We start from the raw sequence: 12,700 nt of genomic DNA, 5'->3' as shown, positions 1-12,700 counted from the left end.
ACATACATAGTTCAGTGACATTGACTACACTCTTCCAATTGTGCTGTTATTCTCACTTAAGATGAAGGCTTACAGAACAAAATAGTTTCTCATTTAACAATTACTACACATGTTGCCCTATGACAATGGTTAACAATCTCACAACACATCAACAGTATCCTTACTCAACCTTGCAAATCCACAAGTTTTATATCAAAATGAGTGAAAGTTTGATCTAGTTGGTGGTGTTGTAATGCATGCATACATACATGCTTGTCCCACTGAATCAATTCTTTAGATATAAAAAAGGAGTCCTGCTATTGGTAGTTGGTCAATTTGTGTTCACTCTGCAAACGTTTCCAAGGTGAGGAAGCCTGTTTGTATTCCAAAATTATCTTAAAGCCCTTGAAAGTCTGACCTGATGGAACAGTAGGCCAGAGTCATGAAATAAAATTTTATGATAAAGGTAATGATTGCACTAAGAGTAAACGTACTTTTACAAAATAAACTCTTATTTACCTGGTGACTGTTGGACCTCCTGGATGGTGATGGTTATAAAAGCATATTTAATTGTATACATAATTAAAGTGTTTGCCCTTTGTCATATTTAAACACCTAAGACTCTGGGGCTTTTATTTACTTAGTGTATTCCCCAAACCTGAGCCCCTGCAAATATACATATCTCCCTGGAAAGCCATGTATTGAACTTTGTACCATAGGACAGGAACATGGGTTGCCTTTATTGGACAAGCCTAACCTCACACTGCAGAGACCACAGAGGGTCTGAGTCTGACTGATGCATGGTGGCGTTCAGGGTCCTGGTCTGGTGCTCTTCACCCTCAGTCTGCACACTTGGCGTCTGTTCTCAGGCTAAGGAGGGGTGGGCAGAGGTACTTTTATCAGATCCCCATTCATCTTGCCAAAATGTTTATTGAGTTCTTCCTATGCTGAATGCTGTAAGGTAGTCAGAGACAACAAGCTCCTGTAGACCTGTTCCAGGATGGCCTGAGTCAGATTTAAACATCTAAGACAGCGCCAGACAATGGTGTTCTTTCAATCTCTTTCTTCCGACATTCCAAGATTGTTGCTAGAGCTGTATGAATCCTTTTAGTTTCAGAAAAGGTTAAATATTCAGTACTTTGCCAGCCAGTTATCTAAAAACTTGACATTGGACGCTTTCAGTACTAGATTCCCTCATTATTCGAGCAGGTGTCACTAATACTCCAGGGAACTTTGGTTTTTTTTTTTTTTTACATATATGTGTGCACCTTCTTTTCCCCTACCTAAGGTGGCACAGTGGTTAAGAGCATGGCTGCTAACCAAAAGGTCGGCAGTTGAAATCCACCAGCTGCTCCTTGGAAACCCTGCAGGGCAGTTCTGCTCTGTCCTATTGAGTCGCTATGAGTTGAAATTGACTCGAAAACAATGGGTTTTTTTTTTTGGGTTTTTTTTTTAACGTGAACGTACATCCCAGTGCCCAGAACAGTTTTGGTTTATGCTTGTTGTGGTATATTCTCAAAATATCCCAGTTCAGGCACCAGGAGAGATTAAGTAATCCATTGGACTCTTAAATGCATAAGGCAGTTTTTTGTTAACTATACCTAAGATGCTTATAACCTGTAATAAATATTTTCTACTTAAAGATAAACTTCAGTACATACAAAGAGGTTTGTGTCTGCATTAGTCTAGATGTGTAGAATAATCTACTCCTCTAGAAAGTTATATAATGAATAATTGCACATTATAACAAAGGGACTGTATACTTATTGCCTTAGTTTGAATTTGTACTTTCCTAAGGTTTTGAGAGAGCAGTCTTAATAGAGAATTGTTTTATTTTTCCTACTGAATTTTTACTAGAAGAAAGTTTTCAGTAGGTCAGAAATGACAGGCTTGGCTATCATCTTGAGTTCGTTTAGTCTCACAGTTGTACTGTAGCCATAATTAAACTAAGACTGTGGAGGAAAGTTACAGTAAAGAATGTGGGTGAGAAACTAAATAGTTGCCTGTCTTAGGCCTAACAATGACCATGTTCTTCTCCTACAGACGGACAAGGTCGGAAAGGCTTTTAAGTACTTGGAGGCCGTCTTGTCCTTTATTGAGTGTGGAATTGCCATGGAGTCTGAAAGCCCGGCGTCAAAGTCAGCTTACTCTGTATACTCAGAAACTATAGATCTCATTAAGTAAGTGCCAAGTAATTTTGTGATCCTCTTAAGTACTTTTCTTCCCTCACTTTTATTGCCTTAGTCCATTTGAACCTTAGTGTGTATGAAGATGGCTCAGTAGAAGGAAGCCTTGAAAAAGTTACTGGTCTGAGATTTTTTTTTTTTTTTTTGGTCCTAAACTAAAATTATACTCTAGGTGAAATGCTAGAACAGAATTAGTTGTCCAGCTACATCATTTTGCCAAGTGCACTGTGAAATGCCAAACCTTTCAGGGAGAGTTTATTTTTTCCAGTTTAGCTTTCTTATCAGATGCCCTCTCATCTGAGATTAAGCCTTGTTCTTTGTTTATTATTTGCATTTTAACAGAGATCTCAGGAAGGACATACCTCTACTTGGTTTCAAGCAGGTAGGCAGGCCAGAGACACACATCCTCACTTAGTTTTCTGAGTGGCCTGCATTGTTGCTCTAAAGCCTCATTTTTCTGCATTACTCTTATGTCTTTACATCTTCAGGAAAAATCAGTTCTAAAACTACAACGAACATAAGATTTGTTTCTGGGATTGTTTAAGCCTTTGTTTAACCTGGTATACTTCTGTGTTTTCCTGTAGATTCGTAATGTCGTTAAAATCCTTCTCAGATGCCACAACACCAACACAAGAGAGAATATTTGCTGTTTTATGGTGCGTACTTTTTTCTTTGTCTAAGTAGTACTAAGTTTGTGTTTGTATCTTTTGATGCTATAAAATGATTTTCAATGTGAAAATTAAGTAGAAAGGCAAGTCAGTAGCAGAAAGGAATAGAATGTGTGGTCCAGAGGGTTAATCCCACTAAGAGTTTTATGAATGACATCTGCTACCATTTTACTGATGACTCAGTGAATACTTTGGTCTTGTGACTTCAGTTATATCCTTGTATATTTGTGTTGTTCCACCAGTGTGACTTTTGGTGATAGTGTGAACAGAGCAGTAAGAGTTTTTGCCGAGCCCCACCAACTGTTATTGTATGATGGCAGACTCTCTAGTGCCATTGCGTTCACATACAGTGTGCAGGCTGCAGATATCCCGCTTTGCCTTGAATCGTGCACTAAAGATCACCCTTCAGTTGTTCATTCACCACATGCCCTCATGCTCCAGGTACTATGATCTTTTAACAGTTTTTTTTTTTTCCAGCAGTAAGAGTCTTGAGATACTCTTCCTTCTTCACGTATGAGGAAACCCAGTGTGTTCATTAGGCTGTAAAAAATTAGATGGTATTTTTCTGTAGTAGTGATAGACATGTCCACACGGCAGTACTTCACCTTGACTTTTTTTCCCCTATATTCATAGCATGCGTTGCCAGTCCATTTTGAACATGGCTATGTTTCGTTGTAAAAAAGACACAGCAATAAAGTATTCTCGTACTCTTAATGAACACTTCAAGAGTTCTTCCAGAGTTGCCCAAGTATCTTCTCCATGCATTGCAAGGTAACTATAAATCTAAATAATTTCCAAAATTGAGTCATTTCTTTATTTACCTCTTGCTTTAGCAACCATTTGTATAAACATGTGACTTTGATTTTTTTAAAAATGTATACTTTGTGCTGATTTGCTCCTTAATCTTAAATCACTTAAATTACTACCTTTCTGAGGAATAGTTATAAATGAAGGTGTTTGTGTATTGGATAACATAAGAAAGATAATTGCAAAGAATATAGAGTCAAGAGTTTAGAGTATTAAAAAGCTTTAGGCTAAGAACAAAAAACACCTAGAGGCAGAGCCAAAACAGAACCAGAACCAAAGTCCTTCCTGCCTCCATATGACATGTCTTCTTGGTGTTTCAATAAACAAGAACTTTCTGGAACCATATGCCCTCGCATCTTACACAGGACCCATACTAGTGACATTAAGAATGAAAACGTTTATCTCTAGCAAAATTATTTTCCCCACTTTGTGAACTGAACTTGTTTACATGTGCTGTAAGATGCTGTATAATAGAATCCTTATGCAGGTGTTCTTAAGATGAAGATAGAATGTTCTTCCCTATAGGCCTTGCCTAGTCTCTTTTTTTTTTTCTTTTTTTGGTTATGCTCCTTGAATAGTTTCTAGTTCTGATAAGTTTTGCTATTTTAAGAATGTCGCTTAGAAGAATGCCCCATTTCCTGCACATTCAAAGGAAGAGACTCCCATATGGCCTTTCTTAAAAAAGAAAGCCCTGATTGAGAAGTAACTGCTTACCTCTGATCATTTTCACCACTCCCATTCTGAGATATTCTTCTTTGCTAACAGGGTGTCAGTCACATTGTTTTAAGACAACTCTTTAAACAATTTGTCCAGCCAGTATATATTGAGCATCTCTTTTGTACCAAACCTTGTTCTAGGTACTAGGGATATGGCAGTAGCCAAAGCAGACAAGATCACTGCCTTCTTGGAGCTTCCACTCTGGTCTCTGAAAGTATACATTTTGCTGGGTGCACGTATGACCCGTGCAGCCCAAAGAGGAGATGTACCATATTATGAGTCTGCTTCTACTGGCCTGTCTTTCTGTTTTATATCCATTTACTTTTTAATGTCTAAGTGATTTCATTTGTCTTTTGGCTCATAATGTGGCACATATAATTTGCATGCCCACAAGAGCCTACAAGTCCCAAGAATGCAAAGATTAATAAGAGATGGTTTCTGTTTTCATGGTGCTTGTGACTCAGAAAAAGGAATAGACAGAAAATTATGGTGGAATGTGTTAAATGCAATAAAGGAAATAAGTTCAAGTGGTAGCAGAAAGGACACTGATGAATCCCCAGTGTCTAGGAGAGTGCCTTGTGCATAGTAGATGCTCAGTTAATGTTAATGGAGTGGATGAATAAATGAATGTTAATGTATTTATATATGTGTGTACAAACTTGCACAGTGGTTAAGCATTTGGCTGCTAACCAAAAGGTCGGCAGTTCAAATCCACCAGCTGCTCTTTGGAAACCCTATGGAGCAGTTCTACTCTGTCCTGTAGGGTTGCTGTGAGTCAAAATCGATTCTATGGCAATGGATTTGGTTTTTGGTTTTATAGGTGTGTATAATATGTATGTGTGTGTGTTTATATATATGTATCTGTATATATGTACAGATACATGAGATTTTAGGACCATCTTCACAGGGGAATTTATGGTTTATGAAGATAAATTCATTGAGGGTGGGGAGAGGAGGAATTCTTGGCAGAGGGAACACAATATGGAGATGGTGTGGGAATGCATATTTTCGATACAGATTAGCCTACCTGAATTCTGTGCCCAGGAAGGAGACCATACCTGAGCCAGGTGTTACTTTTTCTATTTGTTGGGCCCCTCTCACTGTGTTTATGGGTAGAGTCCGAAAATACTGAAGGTGAAGGGGTACTTCTTTGAACTTGTCAGAGTGACTTTAGAAGGGATTATCATTTGGGCTAGGTACGCACTGAAACTTTGTGACTTGGACTGCCATTCCAGAGAAAATCTATAATCTGGGAGTCTAGGTAATTGTTTAACCAGTTCTTTCTCTTCTCTTCCACCTTCCAGAAGCACAGGCACACCACCCCCTCTTTCCCCCATGCCTTCTCCTGCCAGCTCTGGAGGGTCCCAGCCAAGTGCTGGCAGTGTGGGGAGTGGTGGGATGACCGCCACCATCAGTACCCCAGTCACCATCCAAAACATGACATCTTCCTACGTCACCATCACTTCCCATGTCCTTACCGCCTTTGATCTTTGGGAACAAGCTGAGGTCCTTATAAGGAAGAATAAAGGTAAATGGTTCTGTGGTGGTAATTACCGGAGTGTGGGGATTGGGAAGGAATATAGGGTTGGTTTATATATTATGTTCAGTTTGTCAAAGAAAGGGAAATGAGTAGTTGTTTACTTCTTTCATGTTTTCTCTATTCTACCTTATAACCTCGTTTCAATTCTTTCTTGAGTTCTGAAGCATGGAGCTGGATTTCTGTGGCTAGCTCTTAGCAAAACTAAATCAGAAGTGGTTTCAGCACATTGCCCCTTCATAAGTTCCAGAGTCTGTATTTCAGCCTGAACTGAAATGCTAGTAAAACGGCAAAGCAAACAAGGAAAGTCCCTTTTCCTAGGCTCAACAAATTGGAGATATAAGTACCGTAACTCAAAAATACTGACTGTATTGTTTGTTTTCGTTATATGTTAAGAAAGATGGTTAGAGATAATAGGAGAAATATGGCATAGTAAACATTCCGGAGATTTGTTTTGGAAGGAGGAGACCCTTGGAGAAACTCAAGATTTAGGAGATGGAAAAGCTTACTATTAGGGGAGCTGCTTGGTGTCTGTGTCAGCAACTACTAAGTAAATGCTTATATGTGAATGGCAGCAGTCAGTCAATTTCTGCACAGCCTCTTAGAACTTTCTTAGCAAACTCATGATGCTTTTACATGTTTTTTTTCCTTTTTCCCACTTATGCATCCATTGATCCGAAAGTGTACCTTGGGGATTTTCTGATTTCCAGGTACTGTGTGAGGCATTGTGGATTGAACTATAAAACAAGTGAAGTTCTTTAGCCTTCTAGTCTAGTGGAAGGATGTGGAGAATTAGCAAACAATTCTAGCACATTGTGATTTTTTTTTTTTGCTATGATAGGTGAAGTACAGAATATTGTAGGGTCATGGTTTCTGGAACCACAACTTCTTGTCTGTCCATTTTTATTTTTGTGTGTGCATGTGTATTTACTTGGTTTGGTTTGGTTTTGTTTGCAGAATTCTTTGCTCAGCTCAGCACAAGTGTGTGTCCCCTGGCCCTCAACAGCAGTTTGATGGACCTGGTGCACTATACAAGACAGGGTTTTCAGCGGCTGAAACAAGTTACCAAAACACCTTAATGGACGCCCAAGTTGATTCAATGCCTTGGGAACTTTTTTGCACATTGAAAGCCTCAAAAACAGTCCGGACATTTGTCTCATCAGGAGACACCAAACTCAAACAGAGAAATAACCATGAGATGGCTCGGGCGTTTGTCCACTTAAATTCTCAAGAACTGTGTGATCATTGGTTGGACACAATGGTTATGCAGGAGCAGAGATGAGGAGGCCTCAGAGATGATCTTGCCTTTCCTGACTAAAGGACAGAAGTGCAATGTAGCCTAAATGGTTGTATGAATGGTCTAGAAACATTTCCATATTTTTTTTAACCAGCAGGATGAAAGTTGCAAATGAAATGAGGCGAGGAGAAGCAATGTCAGCTCTGAAAGCAAATTTACGTCATCTCAGTAGCCATACTAGTCTGTTCCCAGAAGGAAAAAATGTTTTTTTTAAACAATGATTTTTGGTGTCGGGTTTTGTGGATGATTTCTTTTTTCCTTTTAAGTTTTGGGGGAAATATTTGTTTAATAAGTTCTAACAGTCATCTATAAAACATAAGTTGTGAAGAATTTCACTGTATCCTACTTTCTGCTAATGAACAGTGGCTTTGATAATACCAAGTATTGTCATAATTTATAAAATCGAAGGCGACCCCATTGCCTGGAGTACTGCATGTTCACCCTGCTCTGGTTTCTCCGTTACTGTGCTGCAAGTCAGCCCTCGTCAGAGCAGTGGGAGAGGAGCCGCAGCGCACGGGAGCCGTCTTGACATCTCTGTGTACTAGGGGCAGACTTGGCACTGCCACTTCCCTGCCTGCTTCAGCCAAAGGGACTCTCACAAGGCAGTCACCATTGACTATATTTGAATTTCCTACCTTGGGGAAGAAGGGAATCAACATCTGTATCTGACCAGATGGCTAAAGTGCTTTTTAATTTCTGTTCTAGTAGAGCTGGAATTTGAGCTGCTGGTGTGTGGTCTACAGTTATGTGGGAACTCATATTGTCTGACCAACTCAGTTTTGTCAGTGAACAAAGAAAAATGAAATCTACTTCTTAGGCTATATTTTTCTGCTGCAAATTATATTTATAGCATGACTAGACTTTTAGAGCCCTTGGTTGTCTAGAAGGGAACGGAACTGCCTGAGAGGATGTGGAGATTTGGGGTGGTTTAATTAGACTTTTTAAAAAATCGTCACCACATGCCTTCACTCCAGAATGTGTTCTCAGTCAACTAGATTTGATTAGATTGAAGAGAAACCGTGGCCTTCTCGTAAGTTGTTGTTGCCATACTATATACATTAAGCCAAGTTCGTTTTAAATGACCTAAAATGAAAGAACATATTCAGAATCCCCACATGCCCATAAGCACAGATTTTCTTTTTTGTTGAAACTTGGAAGGTTCAACTGGAGACATTTTGAGTGCAGTGTTTTTAAAAGCCAATTCTTTTTGTCCCTTTTAGAAGTAGTAGAATTTGCACATGTATTAAAATTGAGGAGTAAATGTCATCTATATAACAAACAGGTTTATTTCTTTCCCCTCACCCCATTCTTGCCCTCTACATGCTCTGTTTCCTACCAAGCATGTTTGACATTGTCATGTTTATTTACTAGGGAAGAACGAAGTACCATCTTATTTCTAATGAACAAGCTTAGGGTCCATATGAGGAATGTAAGCACGTGCTTGGTAGTCTGGTAAATACATAAGGGGATGTGTAGAGGATGGCAGCAATGCTTATTTTTCAAAGTACAAACTGTTTATGTGAAGCCGCTGCTTCAGTTTCTTATCCAGCCTGTTCTTTTGTTACCAGTAGCTAGGTCAGAGGTCGTTACCTCATGTTTAGGTTAAAGCCCAGAGAATTACCGCAGTAGTAACATCTGAGCATAAGACATTGACACATGACCCTGATGGACCAGTTTCACTTATTGATATTGTGAAGCTAAGCCACAGTCCTTTTTAAACTACTGGTTTAAGAAACAATTTGTCGCTAAACGAACAATGACTGCCTGATAAGTTGTGTGCTTATGGCATTGTGTGTCTGTCCCTTATGTGTAGGGGATGAGACCACAGTCAAGCATATATGAGGATTTAACATCTATTTATTCTTACTCCCTTGGCCGCCTCCATCCCTTCTCCTTGTCACTCCCCAAAACAAGCCACCTGTGAAACTTTCTGAAGGGTCATGATCTTTGTGACAGGTCCTGATCTGTGCAGATTGGGCTGGAGCATGGGCATGTTCCATCAGCGAGCCACAAGTCTCCCTTGACGGAGACGTTTCTAAGTAAATTTCTCAGCCAACTCTAAAAGCAGTGATTGCCTTTTCTGGGCATTACTCTTCGTGGGGTGTTTTTTTTTTTTTCCCTGACCTCTGTGTTAAAAATTTAATTGCCCCTTGAAAAACTAACACATTTTGCATAGATCAGTATATACTATTCTTTCACAATCTTACTGCAACATGCATTGTACCCAAAAAAGAATTCCTACTGGCCACCTTTTAAATGGAATGTGTAAAAGGCATTGGCTGATGGATCCTTAATGTTCATAAAGTCTTTTTGCTGTTACAGTTGTATATAGAAATCTAAAGGATTTTTTTTTTAAAATCATTTGCACTTTTTCACTGCATGCTTAAATTCCCAAAGGCAAAATTTGTACTGAGGCAGATAATTGAGAGGGGTCCAGATTATAAAATTAATAAACCTTTGAATATGTGAAGTTCTTATAATAACAGTAGTAGTACAACTTTGCAATGAGACAAGTATATAGATTTCAGAATAACTTAAGGAGTGAAAATAGAGTATAAAATCTTGCCTTTGGCACTACAGTTTTATGAGTGTGTGTCTGTGTGTCTGTCTGCCTTTAATAGGAAATGGGAGAACACTGTTTTACTTTTTAAAGTGTTGAATGTTTCTGTCCTTTCTGGAAACAATTAAAATGTGAATAAATTGAACTTGGTATAGACTAAGAGCCCTGCTAAACAACAAAAAACACTTTACTGCAATTTACCAAATTACACAGAGTTAAGATTGTGAAAAACTCGGTCATGCGCTATTGCTATTGGTGGTGAAGAGAGAGAGGATGCAGCAGAATTACATTAGAATAATTTGACTTTATCAGATGTTATGATTTGACCACAATACTGAATGGGATCTGAGGTTTTTGAATGAAAGCATCTTTATTTTATAGGTCTGTTTTGACCCAAATATGTAGCTATTTCCTCCTAAAGAAATTGGACCACACTTATTTCTATTGTTCTATATCTTTCCAGGCCTCAGGATATTTAGAAGCTAACAAACTATCCCTTTCTGGCTAGAAATTTGTCTTAAATATTAATGTTAGTAGGATCAGAAACTTCCTATTATTAGTATTATGATTCGGTTTCAGTAATTTTTAGAAGCAAAAAGGAAACCATCGTGCCCTCCAAAATGAACAAAACTCTTTCAGATATAGGGAAGGCTTTCTGTATAATACATATGTATATATGCACACACACACATATAACCCAGAGTAAGAGGCTGATTGAGTTGGATATATTTATTATTGTACCTGTATTGACCAAACTTAATTTTGAAATGATGCTGTATTTATTTTGCCATGGCTTCAAGGGATGTTACGTGGGACTTGCACCTTTTATTGTGCTTCATGAAGTTTGAGGTCTCATTGTCCACCTTAAGGTAAATGAACCAAATAAGGCTTGATGTTGGGCTTTTTTTTTTTTAACTGTACTTTTCCTGCCTCCCACCACAGATTATATTTTTTTAATGGTCTTTTTTCCCAGACACTACACAAAATCTTTGAAAAACTTTGCTACTTCGTCTATTACATTCACCACCACCACCACCGATTAGCAGTATTTAAATCTTACAAGAATATTTTGGTCTTCCTTTAGAAAGACAAAAGTATGGATCTTCTCACTTGGAAGTGAGAGCCATGGAGTAATGTCAGGCTCAACTGTGGCGGTACTTGTTCTTTTTCCCCTTTGTCTAGTGAGTTGCTTCTTTTGTTTATGCTTTTGGTCCCATTTAGAATTAATGGATGTAAGGTATTTTTTCGGTGTCTCTTTTATTTTTTGTCATTTTGCTGGGGGGAGATGGAGTGGCAGAAAAACATGGTGTTAGGGATTCTGCTTCAAACATTGCAAGTGGTATTTTTACCATGTAAACCTCAAATATGCAATCCAGTTGTGCTGGTTTCTCTGAACCAGTGCAGCTGTGTGACGGAGAATGCACATCTGTTCATGAATTGTGAGCACTGGCCATGTTGTTTAGTTCCTATTTATGGTGAGTTGACAAGTACCATCCACCACCTTTGTGAAGGTGGCTGTAAATTTCGTATGGTCCAGGGGGAGATCACACTATATTCTGTCCATGGTGCATCAGATAGCAGCAGGTACTTGATGAGCAGAGAAGTGTCTACACAAGGAGCCTGACAGGGCAGGGAGGAAATACAGAGCTCCTTGTGAGCCTGTATATTAATCTATTGGCCTGGGAGGAAAGGGAATAAGACCACTGACAGCAAGGCTGGCCAAGCTGCACTGGTCAGACCAGGCAGTGGCTGACCTAAGGAAGAGGATTTGCTTTGCTTAAAAGTAGATATTTAAGCGATGCTTAACACAGGCAGTATTAACTTTGCCTTTTGTTCAGGCCTTCAACATGTATTGTTATAATTCCTGCACACCCCCTTTGGATATCAAGTATACACTGTTCATGTTGTGCATGTGTATGTAAGTATGTGTCCCAAATCTTGTTGTTTTTTTTTTTTTCTTCTCTGAATGTGATCATGTTTTGGATGACACCTGAGCAGGGTTGCCTTTTTTTTTTTTTATTTATTACCATTATATATTATATTATATTATATATTTTTTGCTTTCTTATAACTTTAGAGGAAAGTCAAATCTTGGTATTATTAAAATTGTTTAAAAGGAATAAATTGTCCAGTTGATAAATGAAGATCACTGGTCTGTCTTTAAAATAATATGAATTTTTCTTTAATTACTGTAGAATAACGTGCCAGCTATCTAGTCACCACAGTGATTTTGTATATAGGATAGGGAAGCAGTGAGCTCTCAATGGGAAGATGTGCAAATTAATAAGGGGACTCCGTGGATTTTATCTACTTCAGCATTGGAACTGCAACTTGGGGCTTTTGTGAATAAAATTTAGCTGCCTTGTATAGTCTTTTGAAAGAGACACATCTGATCTGTGAGAGAATTATAGTTTGTTTTCTTTTTTTAGAAGAAAAATTTGCAAAAGATCTTTCCAAAGATAATGTGCCACAGATCTTTTGTTTGTTGTTCTGTTATGAGGATTAATTGCTGTTTAAAAAAAATGTAATTGACTTGTTCATCTTCAAATTCTTTCCTTTCCACAAGAGGACTGAGCTGTAAAAAATTAAATAAAAATTTAGAGAAATCATTGGAGTTGAATCCATGCTTTCACTTTGTCTGAATAAAACACTTAAAATAGTTATTGCTATCTGAAATTAACCATTATATCCAAGGATAGTCTCACATAGAGTAATGTGCTCTAATTAATAGTGTTTATTGTTGAAATGGGGGAAGAAGTGTGGACAGAAAGCTCCTTCTTCTGTTTAATTGCCAGATCATACACAAATCAGCCTAATAGCACCAATGTGGCTTCTTATCCTAACATCAATTGCCAGGTGCAGCAGTGACCAAGTTTTCCTATTTTAAAATCTGCTTGGTAGATAGATTTGTAGAATGTTGGTATTGGAAGGAATTAAAAAGGTCATCTG

At 38.3% G+C, this 12,700-nt stretch overlaps 1 protein-coding gene across 3 annotated transcripts in view; it reads left to right on the top strand.

Annotated features, from left to right (window-relative positions):
* AFF1 (ALF transcription elongation factor 1) overlaps positions 1-9,336 on the top strand; it is a 215,316-nt gene extending 205,980 nt beyond the window's left edge. For all 3 annotated transcript variants that reach the window (XM_023725319.1, XM_023725321.1, XM_023725320.1), the window contains 5 exons: positions 2,023-2,159; positions 2,750-2,821; positions 3,467-3,604; positions 5,662-5,885; positions 6,852-9,336. In XM_023725319.1, coding sequence (XP_023581087.1) covers positions 2,023-2,159; positions 2,750-2,821; positions 3,467-3,604; positions 5,662-5,885; positions 6,852-6,973 — 693 coding nt within the window. In that variant the 3' untranslated portion in view covers positions 6,974-9,336. The remainder of the gene's footprint in view (positions 1-2,022; positions 2,160-2,749; positions 2,822-3,466; positions 3,605-5,661; positions 5,886-6,851) is intronic.
* Positions 9,337-12,700: the final 3,364 nt, after the last annotated feature.

Source organism: Trichechus manatus, unplaced genomic scaffold, assembly GCF_000243295.1.
Source record: "Trichechus manatus latirostris isolate Lorelei unplaced genomic scaffold, TriManLat1.0 scaffold00296, whole genome shotgun sequence".
NCBI lineage: Eukaryota > Metazoa > Chordata > Mammalia > Sirenia > Trichechidae > Trichechus > Trichechus manatus.
This window is presented reverse-complemented; position numbering and strand designations above follow the sequence as displayed.